We start from the raw sequence: 22,819 nt of genomic DNA, 5'->3' as shown, positions 1-22,819 counted from the left end.
ATTTAATATACAAAAATATCTTTTATGGTATTTAAAAGAGAAACATTAAATAGTATTTTTAAAATAATTAAAAGAATAAATAGAACATGGTGAGAGATTTTTGTGTTTTCAAAATAACTTAATATTTTGTTTTTTGTTTTGTATTTCAGAAGAATATCGATTGTACCTTACCTATTGATAAGTATTTTTGATGAGTATCATTATATTCAGGCCACCAAAGTTTCTCAGGTTTACCTCTACTTTTTTCATTGATTTCGTTTTCTTGAAATGGATCATTAGGATTCCTGAAAAAAAAATGTAAAAATGCATTATTAAAATTTAAATAATTAATTCTTGCACAAATTTATATATTTGATAAATATTTCGCAATTAAGCTATAATAGCATATAAATATAAGGTAAAATAAAAAAAACATACAAAAGGAACTCTTTCACGGTCAGAATTTCTATAATATATCTCACAAAATATAAATCCAAAAATAGTAATTCACAAAAAATAAATTTATCATTCGCAAATTTTTAAACAATTTACTAATTAAGAGTTAAAAACAAAAAAATTCAATCATATTTGACACAAACTAAAATACTTATTAGTTTAGATCCTTTGAATCAGTAGTACTTATCCATTAAGAATATCTGTTTTTATTTTCGAAAATATTCCTTTCTGTTTATTCTGCAAAACATTCTTACTTATTCTTCTCACTTGCGAAAATTTTGTTTGCTTCATTTTACACTTTCAAAGAAATTATTCTGAAATTAAAACACACACTCACAAATAAATAAAATATTTCAAATACGTTTTTATATATTAACAATAAATATATATTTCTGTGAGTAAATGAAACATGAAGAAAAATAATAAATACATGAACTCTATACTTTTTAAGGAATTGTGTCTAATTAATCAAAACCTAACGCGTCAAAATCAATATTAGTACGAAAAGCTGCACAGATTCATTAATAATAAGTGTCCATCAGGTCTAATGAATTTAGAAATAGGAGCTTTGTCATGTTTGACTACTGATTATCATAAAACATAAACTGAAGTTGACATGTTTAACGTAAATATTGTAATGAGTAACTGTTATGACATATTAAAAGAAATAATACTTTAACATTTAAAATAAAATTCCTAAAGTATTTGCATTTTTTTCGATTCTTAGGACTTTTTCAGCAGAATAATATGAACTTTAATAGATTTCTATGTCAGAAAAAATTTAAGCTAAAATAAGGTCTTTAAATACTGAAAATCAAAAGCTTCTTACTAATCAAATTTATTATTTTATATTAAATCATTTTCGCAAGTATAATGTTTAGACACAGTTTAATATAATTAAGTTGATATTATAACCACATAAATTAATAATGCACAAAATATTAATATTTTCTTTTCGCCATCATAGATTTCATTTTAGCAATTTTTTTTTCAAAAGATTTTCCATTCAAGAACTGCTGAAGTTTGTTTTAGAAATTAAATTTAGATATTACCAAAAATCTCATTGTTATCATTGATTTTTTTAATCAATTCAGTTAAAAATAACTAATTGAAATAAATATGTTTAAAAATGGGATTTTTTTAACTTTTTTAATTGAAAACTCTTCATTTCATGCTAATTATGTACACAATATTGTATTTAAATTGAAAAAAATTAATGAAGCTTGAAAGCATTTTCTAATGAGTGTTACATATAACTGAAGTAAAATTGCGATTCCTATTAATAATAGAATTAATATTTCTGATACCTAATTCACAGATTCCAAAAAAATATTCCTATTTACCAATTTATAAAATAATGGCTTTGAAAAAATCATAAACATAAAATAAAACCATGTTAATATGTGAACAAAGTAATCATTATTCATGTCAGTTTTATTAAAAAAAAAAGAATAATAATAAAAATGATTATTTTTAAAATATAATGCTACCATTTCTTTATAAAAAAAATTGTTCTGGCAGTCTTTTTCGAATGCAAACATCTTTTTTTTAATTTATGATCGTTAGTTCTATGAAATTACACACCTTAATTTCATTCTTTCCATGAAAAAAAATTAAAATACATTTCATTTTAATCTTAACTCATTTCTTTTCTACGACATTTACATTTCATTTTCTATAAATGTAAGCAGACTTAAGAAGAAATTCTGTGTCATTTCTAAAAAGAAAAAAAAATCTCATTTTTTTTAAAAAGAACACTTTTAAGTGCCTTCCTTTTCATTTTTATTAGAAAACCAGTTGTTGAAAAAAAACCTCTTTTTAATGAAAAATGGACATTGAATTAGTTCTTTTAACAAATGTCACCAAAAAAATATTCTCTCTCTTGTTTGCAGAAAAAGTGAATGAAAAAAGAATTGGCGCAATCCTGGAAAATAGCTTAAGGGCAAAGGAGACTAAAATGAGTATTCTGTTGCCTTAAGTACCTAAAAAAAGAACAGTATTGGTGGGTTTTTCGAAGTTGTTCTAATGATCACCGACACGATTAAGAAAAAAAAAGAAGTGTTAAGATCGCGTGTACATCTGATATAACGATTTTTGCTGCCAATAAAAACTGGGACTAAAACAAACCAGAAACTTCTAAAAACAAGTAAAACGAAATTAAAAAAAATCTATTGAACATTCGTGTGAAGTTCTTTTTGTAAGGAGCATAAAAAAGTGAGAGCGAACTTTAGCAACAAATAAATAAGTAATATTTTAATAAATGAAAAAATGGGGTATTTGTTTACTCATTTTTTTTTCTTTTGAGTAATTAAAAATTTACTACTTTTTTATTTGAAATATTCTAAAAAATTTCTGCAAAAAAAGGTCAAAAATTACTAATTCAGACAAGTAATTCTATCCTAAGATATTCTAATGCAATTTCAGCTTCAAACGAAAAAACCACAAACAGAACTATTTTTTCCACTATTAAATCCATGCAAATTTATTGAAATTTTTAATTAAATTCTACAGATTTTGTAAATCTCTGAAGCTCTTGTAAGTAAAAGAAGAAAAATGCTCATTCTTGTAACTTCATGTAATCTTATTAAAAAGGATTTTCGTTGCATTGTGTGTGGTTCCGGAACAGCGCCTTGTGATTATGAAGGTTATGGCTTTACAGGTACGCCTACAAAGACATATATTTGTGGCAATGTGGAAAGAAGGGCACAATCTTTACTTCGCAGAATAGCTGGTATCCATTAAACTGTAGCTAGATTGGCTTCAATGTATGTTATTTTGCAAGAACTGTTACATTTTCAGTCAAATGTTTTTTGTTAGTTTTATTTTTCATTATCTACTAAAAATATTTATTTTTCTTGACATTAGTTTTAAGATTACTACCGGGAGAAACAATGTCGAATGAAATCCTTGCACTGCATTCGGGTTACTCTCGTTTTCTACATTATAATTCTTATTATCACACAATTAGTATTAATGACGAAATTAAAATGAGTAAATAGTTTTTATGCCTTGTTTTAAAGCACTGTGATAAAATTATCTAATTTTACCAAAATTAACCAAGTTTGATCACGTATTATTAAACCGTATTTTATTGTAAATTTTACAAAAATCATTACCAATCCGCTTCATTTAAAAAAAATTACTGAGCTTTTTGATGTTCCTATACATCCATAAATACTCTACATTTTACCATATTCCGATAATTTTGATCATCATTTTTCTCAGTATAAATTTAAATTTTGCTTTTATTTCTACTAAGCAGAGTGATTTTTTTCCTAAGAAATACTAATTTTACACTACACTATAAAAATGTCAAAATCAGTGGCAATTACTCTACACCAAAGTGGTGTAGTGAAACGCAATACATAAGTGTTGGATTTATGGTGTTGCCTTTCACCAATGATCTCTTACACTGGTTGGCTTAAATTAGCCATCGCCTTTTTCTTATTCAACAATACTTAAATTGATCTTAACAGTTATATAAGATGCACATAAGGGTCAGTAAACTTGCTTTTACAACACAATATAAAGAGCCATGATGCCTCAGAAGTTAGAGCGCGAGGTGAAACATGTTCGAATCCCAGCGATGGTTGGTCGATACGAATTTCGCATCCGGCTTGCACACAACGACAGTGATGACGTGAAATATCCTCAGTGGTATACAGTTAGAGACCCCTTGCCGTCAGGCTAACCGTGTGAGATTCTCGTGGTCTTACTCTCAATGTAACGCAAATGCGGATTAGTTCCACCAAAAGTCGTCAACGAAAGCAAATTTTTCCAAATACTTGATCCAGAAGTTCTTTTGCTTTCTGGATTGGGTTCAAAATTACAAAGCTACGGAGTTGAACATTATTAGTCTTAAACCTAAAATTGGGTCGACTCTTCAACGACAATTATAAAATAAAATTTTAAAAAATACAATATAAAGCAAAACAATTAATTTGGAATGCATATATATTCTAATTCTTAAATTAAAATTAGTTTGTAAATCAAAAATCCGTGTAACCCTTAAGGAATCTTAAGATAAATAGGAACCAGACATAACGCAGCGAAAGCGGATGAAAATTATGCATTAAAAAATCAGATCTCCGCGATTTAAAAATTAAAATATATTATTCTTAATACATAGCTAAAGACATGCATAAATATTTAACGGTGATTTTCTTTACATTTCGATGATTATTAGAACTTGGAAAGGACAACAAACCCTCAACAGCTAATTCCAGATAATCAGGAAAACTACTCACGAGGCTCTAATAGGCTTTTTTTTTTAAGTTTTGATATTCAAAGTGTGCCAACGGTGGAATTTTTGGAAGTGGGAATAATTATCATATAGAGTAAAGCAGGAAAATTTCGTGTCAGATTATTCAATTTTAAGTTATTAGATTAAATGACATCTTTTATATCATATATGAAGGCTCACTTTGGCGTTAAGCTTGAAAAAAGTATTCCTAAGCACAGTTTTTTAGGTTGCCCAATACCATATTTAGAGAAAAGAAAGTTTATTCTAAAAAAACTATTTTTCTTGCAAAATATAATTTTTTTTTCCTAGATTGATAAAAATTTCAAACTTTTATGATAAAGGTCAAAGGTAAAATGAAACTCGAATCATGTATCCACACGCTTACAAAACAGTATTTTTATCCACTGACCTGTTTAAACCTGTTTTAATTCTGTAACTATGCTAAAATAAATATTTTTCAAAANTTAAAAAAAAAAAAAAAAAACTCGAAAATTTGTTTGCAAGACTAAAAATTTATAATTGCTTCATTACAAATGTTAGTGCTAAAAAAATTGACAATCCGTAAAAAAAAATCATTTTGTTAAAATTTTAGACGCATTTATAACAATTTATAAATATCAACTAAAGGGCCATAACACTGATTTTTAATAAAGTTCAACAGTGTCGAATTTAAGTTATTATGTTCTTTAAATTGGCAATGCTTCCCAAGATATTTTCCAAATTGTTTTAGCCATAATTTTGTCATATTCTTTAAAAGTCATAGATATTTACTCATACTAGCAAAGCACAGCTATTAAGTGGTTACTCTCCCTTTTTTATTAAAAAAAATATTGTTATAACTGGAAAACTAATCATTTTTGTATTTTTTTAAACATACTTTTGCTTAAAAAAAAGATTTTTTAAAAAAATTATCTATGTTAATATTTATACAACACAACAGTGTTAAACATTTGCTATCCCTTAGTTACGACGGACCGAAGTGGTAAAAATGATTTATTTCTTTTTATAGTTCAAGTAAGATATTGCTAGGAAAATTAATGCTGATAAATGTATATTTAAACGATTTGCATAGCTTAAATTTTCTTACCCATATTTGGCAAAGTTGCTCCAGAAATGAATCACAGCTTCAGACAAGGTACTCTCAGGCTTCGAAAAATTTCTGGGAAAATAAGATAGCGAACTGACCAAAGGTGCACCAAAAACGTAAACAAGATCTTCACCGTGAACGCAACCCAACCTTTGACCATAACCAGCCTCTTCACTCATGTGAGTAAAGACGTACTGATAAGTTTTAGGTTTTTTGGGATAATGCACCCTGGAATGAAAGTTACCAGTTCTAACCAAAGGTGCAATAATTAAAGCATCACTCATGGCATCAGTTGTAGAATCTAGAACATTTATAGGGTGTTGGTCCGGTTTGCTCCAGTCTGTGTATTCATTCACTACTGTGAGAAAAATCTCTTGTAAATGGTACGTGAACAAGTTTCTGACCAATGTTCTTAAGAGACGGTCTCTTCTGAGGACATCAATACCAGATTTATCTTCCTCACTGGAGAACTGGTCGTATGCTTCTATCCTAGTCATACCAAACAACAAATCATACTGACCGAAGTGGTCAGTTTGCCTTTCCATTAAATCGGCTGGCTCTCCTGGTACAACAACACCGTCTATTGTGGGACCAAAAGCAGACAGATGATCGGGAACACTGAGGTGAACATTTAGAATATCTTGAGCTGGACGTTGACGGAGACACTCCACCAGAACAGAACTATCTTCTGTTGGACACTTCAAGTTCTTAGCTATTTGACGCGTATAAGCTAATGAGTTCCTAGCGATAGCCCATGGACTTAGTGCAGAGCCACTTTGAAGAATTGCACGTTGAAATAAACCTGTAAAAATTCATAATTTAGAATCAGCACCATTCAACAATATAATTAATATGTAAATTAATAATTCTTCTTAATAAATGTTGCTTAAGAGACTTTGTAATTTTTTAAAATTTTATATAGATAGATATTTTATATTTTATATATGTTATGACCGAAGTAGGTGGTTGTTGACTTTCACCGGTGAATTTGGAGAAGCACCAAAAACGTAGGTGAAAGATCGAATATTTCATTACATTCTTGTACATTCGGACCCTCACATAGGTGCATGTCAACAATCACATATTCGCTTATGTGAATGTCCGAAATATTTGTTATATCCAATTTTATATTTATTTATTCCCTGATATTATTATATTTATTTGATATATTTATATTTATTGTATATTTTAATACTTACTGACGATAGATTAGACATCAGTGTAGGGTATACCGAGCCAGTTAAGGTTAAGTGCCACTGCCCGGTATACTCTACACTGATGTTTTTTAAGGTTAAGTGCCACTGCCCCGTATACATTTGCCCGGTATACCTTACACTGATGTTTTTTTAAGGTTAAGTGCCACTGAACGGTATACATTTCCACGGTATACCCTACACTGATGTTTTTTTAAGGTTAAGTGCCACTGCCCGGTATACATTTGCCCGGTATACCTACACTGATGTTTTTTTAAGGTCAAGTGCCACTGCCCGGTATACCCTACACTGATGTTTTTTAAGGTTAAGTGNTATAACGAATATTTCGGACATTCACCAAAGCGACTATGTGATTGTTGACATTCACCGGTGAAGGTCAGAAGTAAGGGTTTTTAGCAAATATTTCGGACATACACCAAATGACTAGGTGATTGTTGACATTCACCAGATTTTGGTCATTCACCGTTCCATATATACTCTTTATCTATCTATCTCTCTCTCTCTATATATATATATATAGAGAGAGAGAGAGAGAAAGAGAGAGAGAAAAAGATTTATATGGATTCATAAATTTTATGAAAAAAAAAGAGAAATTATGATAAAAATTAAAAAAATAATTCTCTTTTTTCAGAAAGTAAAAAACAATTCAAAAACTAAGAACAAAATGACGAAAAGATAAAATCTCGTCGTCAGCTCCTACAATTATATCCGCCAATTAGAAGGCTATCTAATAATGCAATAGCCATAAGAGAAATATATTAAAACATTAGTGTAAGAAACAACTACAGAAGATTTGAAATCGATACGAAAACTAAATATATCAAGCAAAAACCACAAAAATACAAAAAAAATTCTTGTCTTTTTGTGCTTTTTGCTTGATATGTTTTATTTTTGTATCTATTTCATCAATTTTTTTTGGTACTCATTACACTATTATGTTCATATTTCTTAATTTGGCTATATTAATACAATTTTATAAAGCACTCTAATTTGCGATATAATCGTGCGAGCTGATTGTGAGATTTTATCTTTCCGTTATTTATTTTTCTAGCTTCTTAATATTTCGTTTAATTTTTTTTTTAAAAATAATTTTTTAATATTTTTTTTTATTTTTAGAAAATGCTATTCCTTTTTTAGTTTTTTCCTTGTTTTCTTTGTATTTTTATCTTTTTACATGGGTTTTAGTGCTTTCAGCTTACACGTACACTTACAGCATAGAAATATTTTTAAGCAAATTAAAAATTAAAAACTATATAAAAACTAAGTTATAAGTATCAAATTCTTCACATTAAAACATTTAGAAGAAAAGGCTGATTATCTTATTTATTATAAAATAAAATATCTATTTAAAAAAAGCAGGTGAGAAAACATTTCACGAGGAAAAAAATTGATAAATCATTAGACTTTTTCTGGTTTTTGCCTCTTATTAACGACAAAGTATCGTTTTTACTTTTTCATAAAATTAGTTAAATGGTCCATTAGCAAATAGCTTCTCATCATTCTTTATGTTGTTAGTATAATGTATTTAGAAGCTGTTTTTCACATTAAGGCTATTCAAATGCATTATCGTACGATCAATTTTATCTTAAGTGCTTTATGTTATCTGTGATTTTTTTTTGTTGGTCTTTTACTGAAGACGGGCATTTTTAAGTGAGCATTTTAATCAATGTCCAAAATAAATTAAAACGCTTGACTAAGGACTTTTTTCCCAGTAAATGCTTTTAGTATTTTTCAGATTCAGTGCAAATATTTATGTTTTTTTAAGAAAATACTTTAATTTATTTATGGCAAAAAATATTAGTCCATTTTCTTTAAATAAATTATTCTCTAAATAAAAGAAATTTCCTTTTTTCTAGTTAAAACATATACGTTTCTAGTTTTATATATAAATTCTATTTTTCAAACATGAAGGCAATAAAACACATGTATATTCAATTCTTTTTTGTAAATTTATATGAACATTTATGCATCCTTATGTTCATGTTACGCTACACGCATAATATTTTTTTTTAATTTTTGGTTAAATTAATTCAGCATTTTAGAATTCAAGATTTCATGATATAAGTGTATTATCTAAAACTAAATATTTTAACTATTTTGTTCTAATAATTCAATTTAATTGATATTGATGTTATTAAAAAAATTTAAATCGTTGAAAAGTTCTTATAAAATTGGAATAAAATTTCAAATGAAAGTTAAAGATGCTGATCTATAGATCATTTCGCCTTGCTATCATTTCACCCTTTAAGTGTTGGTTAGTAAATTATTATGTACTTATTGCTTATACCATATGTTTGCCTTACAAATTTTCTATTTGAAAACTTTTCTAAAAACATGCTGAAACAGTTTGAATTCTTTAATACTTATTGACTATTTAACTTCTTATTGCCAAGACGAAAATCAATGAAAAAACATTAAGTTTTTAAATGCATTAATTAATCTGACTCATAACGATAAAAAAAATTATCGAAAAACAAGTCAGAAATTAATAATAATTAACACTATTATGTTAGCTGCCAAATTATCTATTCAAAAACTGTTCAGAAACGTACTCGAACAGTTTAAGGTCTTTAATGCTAATTTACTCTCTCCATATATTTTTTTGCCAAGACGAAAATCAATAAAAAAAAAGTTCTTAAATGTATTACTTAATCTGCCACATAACGATAGAAAAATTTATCGTAATACAAGTAAGAAATTAATAAAAAAAACATTATTATTATAATTTTATGGTGAAATCTGAGTATTTTAATACAATGCTATCTACTCTTTATTATTTCAAATACAAATAATTTTCCTTACATCTTTTTTACAACATAGGAAATATTATACGTTTGCATTATTATATATATTATATTAATCCATTCCTTCGGAGACAGTGAAAAAAAAACACTTTTCATCTAGTAGTTTTCAAGTATAAGATGTTTCATTTTCATAACACTTTCAGTAGTTCTTTCGCATATGTATATTAAAATTCTGTAGAGCTGCATGTAAACTTAAAAGTACGAAAGTTTCATATAAATTCGAATTTATTACTATGAAAAAAAAATCAGTGTTTATAAGGAAAACACTTTCCAAAACGTTGGCAAAGAAATAAGTGAATATGGATAGATTGGCGATTTCACATCTCTTTCATTTCATCTTATGAAAGCTATAAAACTGTCTGATGTATACAACAGCAAATAAGCACTTCGAGATCTGAGGGAATTTCTTTATGAATCTATTTTTATGCCTCTGCGAGAAGGCTCTGACGTAAAAGCCACGCAGGCTTTTATATCTTAAAAAAAAGTTTTATTATTTTTTGAAATGTAAAAATGCTGTAATTTTACGAGTTGCAATCATGAAAATAAAAATTCATGTCCCCTAAAATACAGGCAATATAATAATACCCAGCTCAATCTAACCCTCTCAATAAAATGACTGTTGAATTCATAAAGATTTGACCAATGAATAAACATGTAAGACCTTAGGCAACAAAAACTTAACACATTTTCTGGAAATAATATTATATTATTTAGATCATATAATTTAAAATTTGCTAATAACTTTGGTAGTAATTAATAGTTGTTATATATTTTTTAATTCACACAATTGACGCAAGTTCAATTGACACAGTTTCACAAACATTATAAATGATTTCTTTGAATGTTAAAAAATTAGTTGAGGTAGTGATTCCTCAATCATTTATTTCAATTTTACTCAAACTAAAATTAGTTGAATTTTCTGATAATCTTGATGCTCTATCTAAATTCTTACTTGTATAGTTTTTCCCGTTCAGAATGTTTACAAAGTCTGACTTAAAATTCATGATCAAAATTTGTATTTCTAAATTACTGCACTATAAAAAAACCCAGATAAAATTATCTTAAAATGTACGGGCACCCTGGATAGATCACGTATAGTTTATGTATAATAGAGCTCATGTTTGTCCTCATAATGAAATCACGTGACTCTTGTGCGAATCAAGATAGAATATTTCTAACAGCTGTTACACCTAGCTATTGCAATGGAAGAAAATTAATGCAAAATTTCAAAGCCGAAACTTATTGGTGATTTATTGTTCCGCATTAGGTGGCACAAAAAAAACTGTTAAAATAGGATCTTAAACACTCACATGTAAGTTAATTTATCCCTTTTTTGAATCACTATTTATATATTGATTATATTGAGACAAGACAACAACATATTGATTATATAAATAAAATTTTCGAATGTTTTTCTTTTCATTAAAATGTCTTATTAATCGAGAGGCATGACATGCAAATGATTAGAATTACAAAGCGTTTGCGCATGTATAATGAGCAAAAAAACGGACCATCCTGACTAAATTTTGATCTAATAATGGGATTTTCAAGTTATAGGAAGTTCTCAGAGGGTCAGGGGGTGACCTCAAATGTGCTAATTAATAAATGAAGACGATATATTAAATTTTGAAATCAGATATAAAAACGTACTTTCTCAGAATAAACACAAATTTTTTCAGCAGATTCAGATTTCTGACCCCTTAAGTATAGGGGGTAGCCGCAATCTAGGAAATAAGTATGTCCCAATAGTTTTGACGGGAGAGTATGGACCCCTTAATGTTATCTTTACTTTTTACGTATTCCGCTGTATCACGAAAACTTTTTTTAGCTACTTGAAAAATTCTTGCACGCAATTATGATAATCATTTATCCAAAGATAATTTCATGCTAAAAGAAATTTTTAGTAAATATTTACTATTTTTTTATTATTTTATTAAATAGCTGAAACATTTTGAATTATAAGGTATAAAATTTTCTGCATCATTTTGAAGAATGTAATTTTACACGGCGAAATACAAAATTTGAGCAGATTCGGTCGAATAGTTCTATTTTAACTACCTGACTTTTTTTCATTCAATTTCTCAGGAAATATTAGACCAATTTCACTCAAACTTTTCATTTTGACACCTAAAATTAAATTCTTTTGAATTATGTAAAAAATTTTATACCTTATTTTTCAATTTTTTTTTTATCATTATTGAATAAAATAATAAAAAATAATAATGAATAATATAATGAAGATCACAACATGAGGTTTTGATAATTTATTAACATCAGGAATTTACAAACAACGGGAACCAGTCTGCGCCCAGAAGAACTCTTCTTTCATCATCATCATTTGGGATTGCTCAGGGCCTTTATGCCCCGTAGGGGCCTTTTACCCTTCCATCTGGTACTAGTGAGATCTGACTTGGTTGTATCTGTGGTAAAAGAGAAGGAGAGAGAGAGAGAGAAAAGAAGGAAACTAATGTAATATTAGTTTAATATTAGATGTGCGCGACTGCAGCGCTCAAAGCCACGCCTACATTTGAAGTTGAAAATTAGCGCCAGTTATGGCTAGCGGAGAAATATCAAGTAAATAATATTGAGATAATGCAATCAGCGCCAATAAAGTTTAGCGGTAAATGTTGCAACTAAATTGGCCCTTTTAAAAGCCTTTTTTAATATTAATATTTGTTAAAATTAATTAAAATTTGTCGAAAGTATTGCATCACTAGTTAGAAAGTATGCAATAGGTCTGATTTTAGAGTCCTCTATTAACATATCTGCCTCAAAAATTTTATAAAAATTTGCTGCATTGCATTTCATCGCATTTTTAAAAAATTTGGAATTTAGATCAACAATTGTTTCAGTTAAGGTTTTAATGTGGAAATCTCTATGGATGGCACTATTTCTTATGAAGTATGGCATTCCACTCATTTTTCTTAGAATTTTATTTTGGAAAGTATTTAATTTCTTTGTTTGCTTTTTATTCAAGTTGCACCAGGCTGGGGATGCATAAGTTAAGATCGGTCGAATATATGTTGTGTATATGAATTTTTTGTTTTTAAGGGACATTTTTGAAAAGGGTCCAAGGATACATTTCAGTTTANGCTTAAGTTTGACCAATAATTGTTCAACTTATGATTTAAAATTTGTTATTTTAATGGGACGCATTTCAATGACAATTGCAAGTCATGGATGAGCAAATAATTTTAAAAATAATCAAAGGTTAATTAACATAAGAACATCTACTTCGATTTATTTTTCCTTTTCAAAAATGCTCCCAATTAAGGAGGAACAGAATGCAGATGAATGAAGATTACAAAAATGCCTCATTTGTATAGAATGGGACAAAGAATCCTAAATCACTGTCAACAAATTTAAAAGGTTTCTTAAACTCTTATTAGAGTAAATAAACGCACGAGTATTATTATTCAATCATAATTGGAAACGCACATAAGCTTACATAATTAAACAGAAAGTTGTATTTATTAGAGCATAACAATAAATACAAATTAAGGAAGGAGAGATGTTTTACAAAAAGATAAAAATTGATCTTGCATTGCATTGTCTGAAATATGAAGTTTAAATGCAAAACAGGAGTTAGTTTTACACCTATTCATGCTTCCGAAGAACTATAAAAATAAATGAATTTTAAAATTTTATTTAAAAATTTGAGTTTATAATCTAAAGATTTTATTTAATTTATTCGATGGATTTAATTTTGCTAACAATAAAATATTATTTATTGTACAATCATGTATTACGTATTTAACAATGCCATTTAACAACTTGATAAACTCCATAACAACGACTGTAAATCTATGCAGGAGAAATGAACTTTAAATGAAAAATGTTCTGTGACCCAAAACATAACAGCTCAAATTGTTATGCATGTCATAATTTAATTTTAAATGCAATTTAAAGCTGCGTCTTTGTTATTAATTCAAGAATTACCAACTGTTAAACTTGTAATAAAAAATACCACGCTAAAACAGAACAACATAGTTGAAATTCGTGGGGATGAGCTATTTTCACTTTTCAACCTAATGCAAAATTTTTCTTCGAAATTATAAACTTATTTTCGAGCTGGAATTAGCGTCAAAAGTGGAAAAAGTAGATGAAAAAAAAGAGAGTCAGAAATTAGATGTTGCAAGATAAATTTTAACATTTATATGGAAATGCTTAAAACTGTAAATGTCACAAAGGAAATAAGAACCATTTCTAATTTGAAATGTTAGATCATGCATGTTTATTATTATATATTGTTGAAAACTGAAAGTATCTCGTTTTTTGCATCATTCTGTGAAAGTTAATTCTGTAAGAGACGTTCATTCTGCAAAAGTTTAGTTATTTCAATCTAATTTTACCTAACCTAACTAATAATTAACCTAAGTATTACCTAAGTTCAAGTTTTGTTTTCGAGTACAGTCGTTTATTCCTTTAATCCAAGTTATCTTCCATTTCATTTTAAAAAAAGTTCTATAATTTCATAAAAAATTATTCATTTCTGTTATAAAAAAAATATCGCCCTTTAAATGGAAAAAATAAAGCAATGACGAATTAGTAAGAGCTTCGGGAATCGTTGAACTGAGCGAGCAATGGTAATAGTCTTTAAAACAATTGATAGAAAGAATCATCTGCAGTTTAAAATTGCAACACAAATCAGTGCTAATCCCATAAGAAAATTCTCTTTCCTACTTTAGAACCCACTAAGTAATCCCATTTAAGCGTTTCGGAGCAGAATGTTCTAATGGAAATAGCGAACATTAAAGACATTCTGAATTTTTTTGTCAAACTATCAAGTGTCAAATTATTATGCTATGACGTGTATACGCACATAGAAAAGCACTTGAATAAGCAGACACGCAAAACATAGATTTTATAACATATATAAATCATTATATATCAATTATTATTATTATTATCATATATTTTATAACATTGCATTTATAACATTATATAATTAAGTGACTTTACGAACACGCAAGTTTGCGTCCAAATGGAAAACGCACCTAAAGATGTCGTATGCTATTACATGAAAGTATATCTATACGCTGTTAGAATTTTCATTCTAAAATAACTGGCAGTAGTACATCCATCAAATTAACTGCAAAGTTAACGGTCAAGATTTTTTTTTACCTTAATGGTTTTGAAACCACTTACAACAAGTATGGTTATAAAATTATGAATACAAACCTAAACGGTTTTTTAGCCATTTACAACCAGCAAGGTTTCAAAACCATAAAAGAGAAATTTAACTGAACGTAGCAGCTCTGCCTTTTGTTAGGTAATGGGCATTGGAAAGTGCAGGACACAAATTGTGTGTTGAAGGGAATACTGTGGTATTAACTCTGGGATTCAAATCCCATTTTTCTCGATCATTGAACTGACAGAATAATCCTCTTGTCTATAATATGTAAGCAGTAGTAAGGCACTAAGCGGCTTCATTTGGTGGGCTTAGTTGGTGCAATAAAATTCTAGTTTTTTAACCGCATTAGGTGAAATCATTTAATATGTGGTTTTTCTCACATTTGACAGATTGATTACCATCTTATTTATGATTATTTGATTGATTTTTTTTTTAATGTGGTGAAAAAACAATGAAATAAAATGTTTCTTAATCATTTTTGCGAATAAGTTTCTAACACTGTAGGGCCATCAAACGGCTAGATTCAAGATTTGTTCGGAGATTCAGAGTAGCGCATTGAACGTAAAATAAAAATCAAGAACCAAGTTACGAAGCACTCTCGAAACATAAATATTACGTAAGATGCTTGTAAATTTGAAATGGCACCGAAACTAAAGAAACATTATTTTTTCTGAAATAAACGAACATAATTGTGGCAGCATTAAAAGTATGAATTACGTAGGAATTACGTATTACACTGTAAAAATATCAGGATAAAATTACGTACAGACAACCTCAGGGCAAGATTCGTAAAATCCTTTTTTAACGTTAAATTTTATACCGTAGATTCTATTTCAAATTAAATAAAAGTTTAGTTTGAGCTTAAAAAAAATATTATTTTTCCAAATGCTTTTAGAATGAACAAGTATGAACTTAGCTATGTAGATAACTTAAAAATTCTTGAACAACATTACGAGAAACTTCTATGTAAACATCTGTTTATTGGTTCAAAGTTAACCTATATCTAGCAAAGGTAAAATTATTAAGATAAGGTATCAGATGAAAAAATAAATTTAAGATCAATATGCAAAACAATTTATGCTTTCTTTTGAATAGCAATTTTAATTTATATAATATTTCATTTGTGTATTCAAATAAAATGCAAATTAGAGTAGTGATATTCTGAAATTTTTATCCACATTACCTCTAGTCAAGGGAGTTAACATTAACAAATTAACACAAGCTGCTCCATGTCCATGTCCAAAGACTGTTACATTTTTTGGATCACCCCCGAATTCCGCAACATTTTCTTGAATCCAGTGCAAAGCTGCTACTTGATCCATAATTCCATAATTTCCTCTGGAAGAGCCATCAACAGCTGGTAAGAAACCTGGTAATAATAAATGACAAGAAAAATTAAATAATGATGGCAGTTTGAGGATCCCATCGATATTATTTTGAAAAAAAAAACATTTTTTTCACTTCAAAAGCATTTTTCATAATATTTTGTTAGATGTATGCAAATGAAACTAATTACACGGGGTGAATAAAAAGTTATGGAAAGATGGTGTAATTAAAAAAAAATGTATGTCTAAAAAATACACGAGATCAATTTTCAAAAAACAAAATTGAATGATGCTAAAACGAATTCACATTATTGTTCTGTGACTCTTGATCTTTGTTGCACTGTAAAAAAATTCATCATCAAATTACGAAATTACGGCCTGTAAACCTTTAAGATTAAGTTCGAATACGCGAAAATATTTTCTTTAAATCAAAAGTCTCCCAAGTGGTGCTCACTTCTTTCTCAATATATTTAAAATAACACTATAAAATCCATTTTTACCGGAACATGCTGCGGAATAAAAAAAAACTGCTATACCGTAATTTTTAGAGTCATATTTATCGAAAAATCATTAAATCAGATTCCTATCTAATTGAATAAGTATTAATATAAAATTACGGAATAATATTTTACAGTAAATATAATATTTTATATAATATTTTACAGCAATAGATTTTACAGTACAATGAATTTTGATGAATATTATACTCAAAGTGCATACTTTGTGCCGTTTATTTAAGAGGAGTATTTTACAGTGTATGCTTGCAGTTTATAAACCGTCAAACTATTTCAATGGTAACTTACGGTAAAGGTAATGGTAACTTTACACCGTAACTTATTTTACCTCTGAAGTCTTTTGAAGATGGGGGCTTATTATTTGTTTCCTTTTCCCAGAATTTAAAATCCTTGCTAAGAAAATCAAACTCAATATTAAAAAAATACATTTTAGATCAGAAACATCAGATATGTATTTACTTTGAAATTAAAATAAATATAAAAATTTAATCTAGAAAAGGAAATTTACCATAACTTAGCGGTTGTCATGCAAATTAAATTTTTGTTTATAAGCATAATGTGACTAAGCAGTTAATATCTCTTAAATTGTGATTAATTTTCTCAATTACGTAAATACATAATACAAAAATTAATGATTTACTCCAAGATAGGTAGTTTTAAAAAATATTTTTGAATCTTTTCATTATAATATTTTTCAGATAAAATGATGTTTAATAATGTAAAATGAGTAGACTGTTTTTGACAGATTTATCTATCCAGTCCCCGACCGGTATTAATCTCTTAGTAAGAAGATCTATCTGATAATAGGCTATTTAGACGAGCCAATTAGCAAATTCGACTGGGAGTGACTCAATTTAATTCATATTTTGAATATGCTTGCCAGTTTACGTGAAATCGATTTTTGTTGGACAAGCGCCAGAGGCAAAAAAATATTAAACGAGCCGTTCCCAGTCAATCAGAGCATCTGTTTTTAAGTTTTTCGCTAATTAATATGTCCTTTATAGAAGAAAAATATGTTTTAAGTTCTTAAAGATTGAGAAAAAGGAAACATCTTTCAATTTGCATTTTTTTTCATTCCCTTATTTTTATTTTTTATTTATTTTTCAACCCAATTCATAAGTATGTATCTTAATTTTTACAAGTATTCCAAAAATACATATAGGAGCTTTTTTAAGAAAAAAAATTATGATTTTTTTATTTTAGTGAAAATACTTCAAGATGTGCAGAGAGACGTATAAAAGCATTCATATTATTTAATTTGTGTTAAACAAAAGAGAAATGGCTCATGTAATTGCTGAAAAAAATTGTTTCTGAATGAGACAAAATGATTTTTGAAAATATTTGCTTCTAATATNGGGGTGCCATCCCCTCTGCAGAGGATCAAAATTGTGATGGCATGTCTTCGGATCATCCTCAGGGATGTTTCCCAGACAGTCGCCAATAGCCCTTTGTGCAGCTCTAGTGCGACGTAAATGAACTACAACAACAACAACGTCTAATACGTGAAAATATTTTCATTAGATCACATGTCTCAGAAGTTGTACTCACTTCTTTCTCAATATATTTAAAATAACACTGTTAAATCCATTTTTACTGGAACATGCTACGGAGCAAAAAAAAACTGCTATACTGTAATTTTTAGATTTATATTTATCGTAAAATCATTGAATCACATTCTTATCTAATTGAATAAGTATTACTATAAAAATTACGGTATAATATTTTACAGTAAATATAATATTTTATAAAATACTTTACAGCAATAAATTTTACAGTTCACTGAATTTTGCTGAATATTACACTCAAAGTGCATACTTTGTGACGCCCGGTAGCGCATCGTGCTGCCGTGCCCCAGGACCCTGGTTTGATCCTTGGGTCGGGCAAGGTTGACTCAGCCTTTCATCCCTTCAATGGGTCGATAAATGAGTACCAAGCATGCTTGGGAACTAAACACTGGGGGTTCCGCGTTCGGCTAACCATCTGACCGGAACATCTGCTCCTGCACCCTAGAGCCTAAGGTCAAGAAAACTGAGATGGGCACAGTAAGCCTTGGCCCCCTATGGGCTGTTGCGCCACTGAGTTTAATTTAGTTGTGCATACTTGATGCCGTTATTTTATCCGGAGTATTTTACAGTGTGCGCTTGCAGTTTATAAACGGTCAGGCTATTTTATTTTACCTCTAAAGTCTTTTGAAGATGGGGGTTTATTATTTGTTTACTTTTCCCAGAATTTAAAATCTTGGCTGAAAAGATCAAATTAAACTTTCAAAAATTACATTTCAGCACTGAAGCTTCAGATATGTACTTACTTTGAAACTAAAGTAAATATAAAATTCAATTAAGAAAATGAAATTTTCCATAACTTTGCGGTTGTCCCGAAAATTTAATTTTTGCATTATGTAACTAAGCAGTTAATATTTCTTAAATTGCGATTAATTTTCTCAATTACGTAAATACGTAATACACAAATTGATGATTTTCTCCAAGATAGGTAGTGTTGAAAGAACATTTTTGAATCTTTTCATTATTTTATTTTTTAGATAAAATGATATTTAATAATGTAAAATGAGTAGACTGCTTTTGACAGATTTATCTATCCAGTCCCCGACCGGTATTAATCTCTTAGTAAGAAGATCTATCTGATAATAGGCTATTTAGACGAGCCAATTAGCAAATTCGACTGGGAGTGACTCAATTTAATTCATATTTTGAATATGCTTGCCAGTTTACGTGAAATCGATTTTTGTTGGACAAGCGCCAGAGGCAAAAAAATATTAAACGAGCCGTTCCCAGTCAATCAGAGCATCTGTTTTTAAGTTTTTCGCTGATTAATATGTCCTTTATGGAAGAAAAATATGTTTTAAGTTCTTAAAGATTGAGAAAAAGGAAACATCTTTCAATTTGCATTTTTTTTCATTCCCTTATTTTTATTTTTTATTTATTTTTCAACCCAATTCATAAGTATGTATCTTAATTTTTACAAGTATTCCAAAAATATATATAGGAGCTTTTTTAAGAAAAAAAATTATGATTTTTTTATTTTAGTGAAAATACTTCAAGATGTGCAGAGAGACGTATAAAAGCATTCATATTATTTAATTTGTGTTAAACAAAAGAGAAATGGCTCATGTAATTGCTGAAAAAAATTGTTTCTGAATGAGACAAAATGATTTTTGAAAATATTTGCTTCTAATATAAAGCTGATAACTTGAATGAAAAATCAAATTATTTTTAGCGAAAAAACTATTTTTTGAATAAAAAAAGCAGGAAATTAAATCCTTAAAATTATCTTAAGAAATAAAAGACCAATAGAAAATTGTCTTGCAAAATTTAAATTTTTTATGAACGATATTGAAATATTATTATTAGAAAAATACTTAAAAACTGATTAAATATTATTAAAAAACATTAAATTCAGCAATCTAACTATATTTGTGCTCTTTAATTAGAAAAAAGAACTATTTATCTATATTTCATTTTATAATCGTTGTCGAACAGCAGACCCCAATTTATGGTATAAATCTAGTCCGTAGCCTTGTAGTTTTGAACCCAATCCCGAAGACAAGGGGACTCCTGAATCAAGTATTGGGAGAAATTTGCCTTCGTGGAGGACTTTTTGATGGAACTAACACTACTTTGCGTTACATGGAGAGGAAAACCTCCCATGGTTAGCTTAACGGCAAGGGATTCTAACCCATAATCTGTCTACCACTGAGCATATTTTACGTCAGCACTGTGGTCGGTGCGAGCTTGGAGCAGAATTCTTGACGAATAGCCATAGCAAGTATCCGAACCTGGTCACCTGATAGGTTTTATCCCCTGAGCCACCACAGCTCATGTAGCTATATTAAAACTATCGATGGTGAATAGTGATAGTCCTAATTACATATGGAAAGATGATTTTTATTTCATACTGTACTGTCGTTAGTCTTCGCTTACATTTTAAAAGTATTTTTTGTAATTAAGAAACTTTTGACTAATTAAAATTTTAAATCGAAGTTATTTGCAGATTCTAACTAACATCTAACGAAAAATTGATTTCATTGAATATAAATAGTGCTGAATGTTGAGTATCTACTCTAGGTCATCATGATCAAAAGGCTTGAAAAATCAATGCTTTTGAAACGTAATGAATATTGACTTTTTTTTAATTTTCCATGCATTTGCTGCTCTTCAAATTGCATTCGCTCACACATTTATTAGTGGTACGCGTGCAAATTTTATGTCATTTTGAAATAAACGAAAATTATTGAACTCATTTTGCGCAATTTTAAGATTGAACACATTAATCGTGAACACACTTTTTTTGGTCTTGCATTTATGGATATTATATTTATGTACAAAGCATGTATATCTCGGTTTTGTGATCATGTGTATAAAAGGAACAAAGGTATCACGACATTAAAAAAAGAATGAGAATGTGTTAAGAAAGGTATATATCAAATGCAGAATCTAATTCCATAAATACGTGATTAAGTTTATATCTTACTCCATTGAAACACTCACACTCAAAAATGTGCATGAAAGTTATTTAAATCACAGCGCAATTTTTCATAGTTTTGTTCTTTGTTTCTCAAATGCTTCTGACAAACACACAGTTAAAAAAAATTTCCAAAAATATGGTTAAATATCAATTAATTTAATTGTTATTATACCTTTTTCAACAGAAAAAGTCAAATAATCATAAAAAAATAGTATTCAATCTGTTAACTGAGAGAAAAATAGTTTATGGAGAGACATTTTCCTTCAAAACATAAAAGGTTTCCTGTGTCCTCCTCTCTTTTACTGGTGACCCTGGACTATTGGAATACGAAACTCTCATTCACATATAGATGACACCACTACAAACCTTGCTCAACACATAAAAATTCTAGTATTTCCGATTCTTCATGATTGATGGTGCTACCAGATAAACTAGTTAATCCACACTCTACGGTTCTTTTGCCAAAACACAACGCAACCACAGCTGAAACTCAATATCCTTTACCTAACAAAAAGCCTAACATAACATAACTTCAATTTTCAGTTAAATTTTAATTTCACAGTTTAGAAATGATGCTAGTCGTGAATAATTACAAAATAGCAATGCTTCGTATTCATGAATTTTTAACCATACCATACCAGTTATAAGCAGTTTTAAAACCATAAAAGTAAAAAATTTTAATAATCATAAATTTAACGTTTAATTGAATGAACAGGTTGATATTGGTTTTACAGTAATTTTAGAATAAAAATTCAAACAGTGTATAAGAAGAAACTGTACTAAAACGTTAAACTGTTCAATTAAATGTTTAAGTTCTAATTGAATTTGTGTTAAGTATTATAAAGTGTATGAAGATCATAAAATATTAAAATTTAACATGGCATAATATAAAAAAATTCCTCTTCATATGATTGATAATAATTTAATTCAGCTTAAGTGCTTCGATGTATATTTTTTATTATTTTTCAGTCATATCAAGATATTATATAATATATCTAAATAAAACAATATAACAAGATATTCAAAGTACAACCAAAGAAATTGGGAAAAGCCTTTTGATAAACAACAGCTACTTTTATTGAAATATAAAGCAGAATCTCGCTTCCGCCAAGGTGACCTGAATGCTAAAAAATAAAGATCTTCAAGTTCTTCATTCAAAAAGGAATTAAAGCCTCATTTCCACCTCGATCGCAGTTGTGACGCTATAGTAATGAAGAACATTTTTACTTTAACTTATAGAGCTAAACTTTTAGAACTTGGTAAAATTAAACTGATGCTTTTCATTCAACCGTTATTGTAGATGCCCATTTTAAGAATAAGCTAATGAATTTTAAAATGTATATTTACTAATACGTGAACTCTTTCCTACAAAGCGATTTTATAAATATATTTGTTATCAAAAATTTTATTCATTATTTAATATTCCTCGTTTATCTTCTTCGTTATTTACGTAATGCTTTCGCCAGAAAATGCAATTCTAAATTTACCTTGTACTTTATATTGAGTCAATTATTGTTAGAATTTGATATACATTTTTTATAATTCAATTGACCTTTGGTATTTTTGTTGGACAAGCGCCA

General features: G+C 28.5%; 1 protein-coding gene across 1 annotated transcript in view; it reads right to left on the bottom strand.

Annotated features, from left to right (window-relative positions):
* The window catches only part of LOC107438598 (neuroligin-2), a 180,245-nt gene that overhangs the window by 4,932 nt on the left and 152,494 nt on the right, over positions 1-22,819 (bottom strand). Inside the window, exons 3-5 of the mRNA XM_016050915.3 lie at positions 16,101-16,286; positions 5,766-6,567; positions 172-284 (exon numbers count right to left, since the gene is read on the bottom strand). Coding sequence (XP_015906401.2) covers positions 172-284; positions 5,766-6,567; positions 16,101-16,286 — 1,101 coding nt within the window. The remainder of the gene's footprint in view (positions 1-171; positions 285-5,765; positions 6,568-16,100; positions 16,287-22,819) is intronic.

Source organism: Parasteatoda tepidariorum, chromosome 2, assembly GCF_043381705.1.
Source record: "Parasteatoda tepidariorum isolate YZ-2023 chromosome 2, CAS_Ptep_4.0, whole genome shotgun sequence".
Classification (NCBI taxonomy): domain Eukaryota; kingdom Metazoa; phylum Arthropoda; class Arachnida; order Araneae; family Theridiidae; genus Parasteatoda; species Parasteatoda tepidariorum.
Note: the sequence above shows the minus strand (reverse complement) of the source record. Positions and strands in the feature narration are given on the sequence as shown.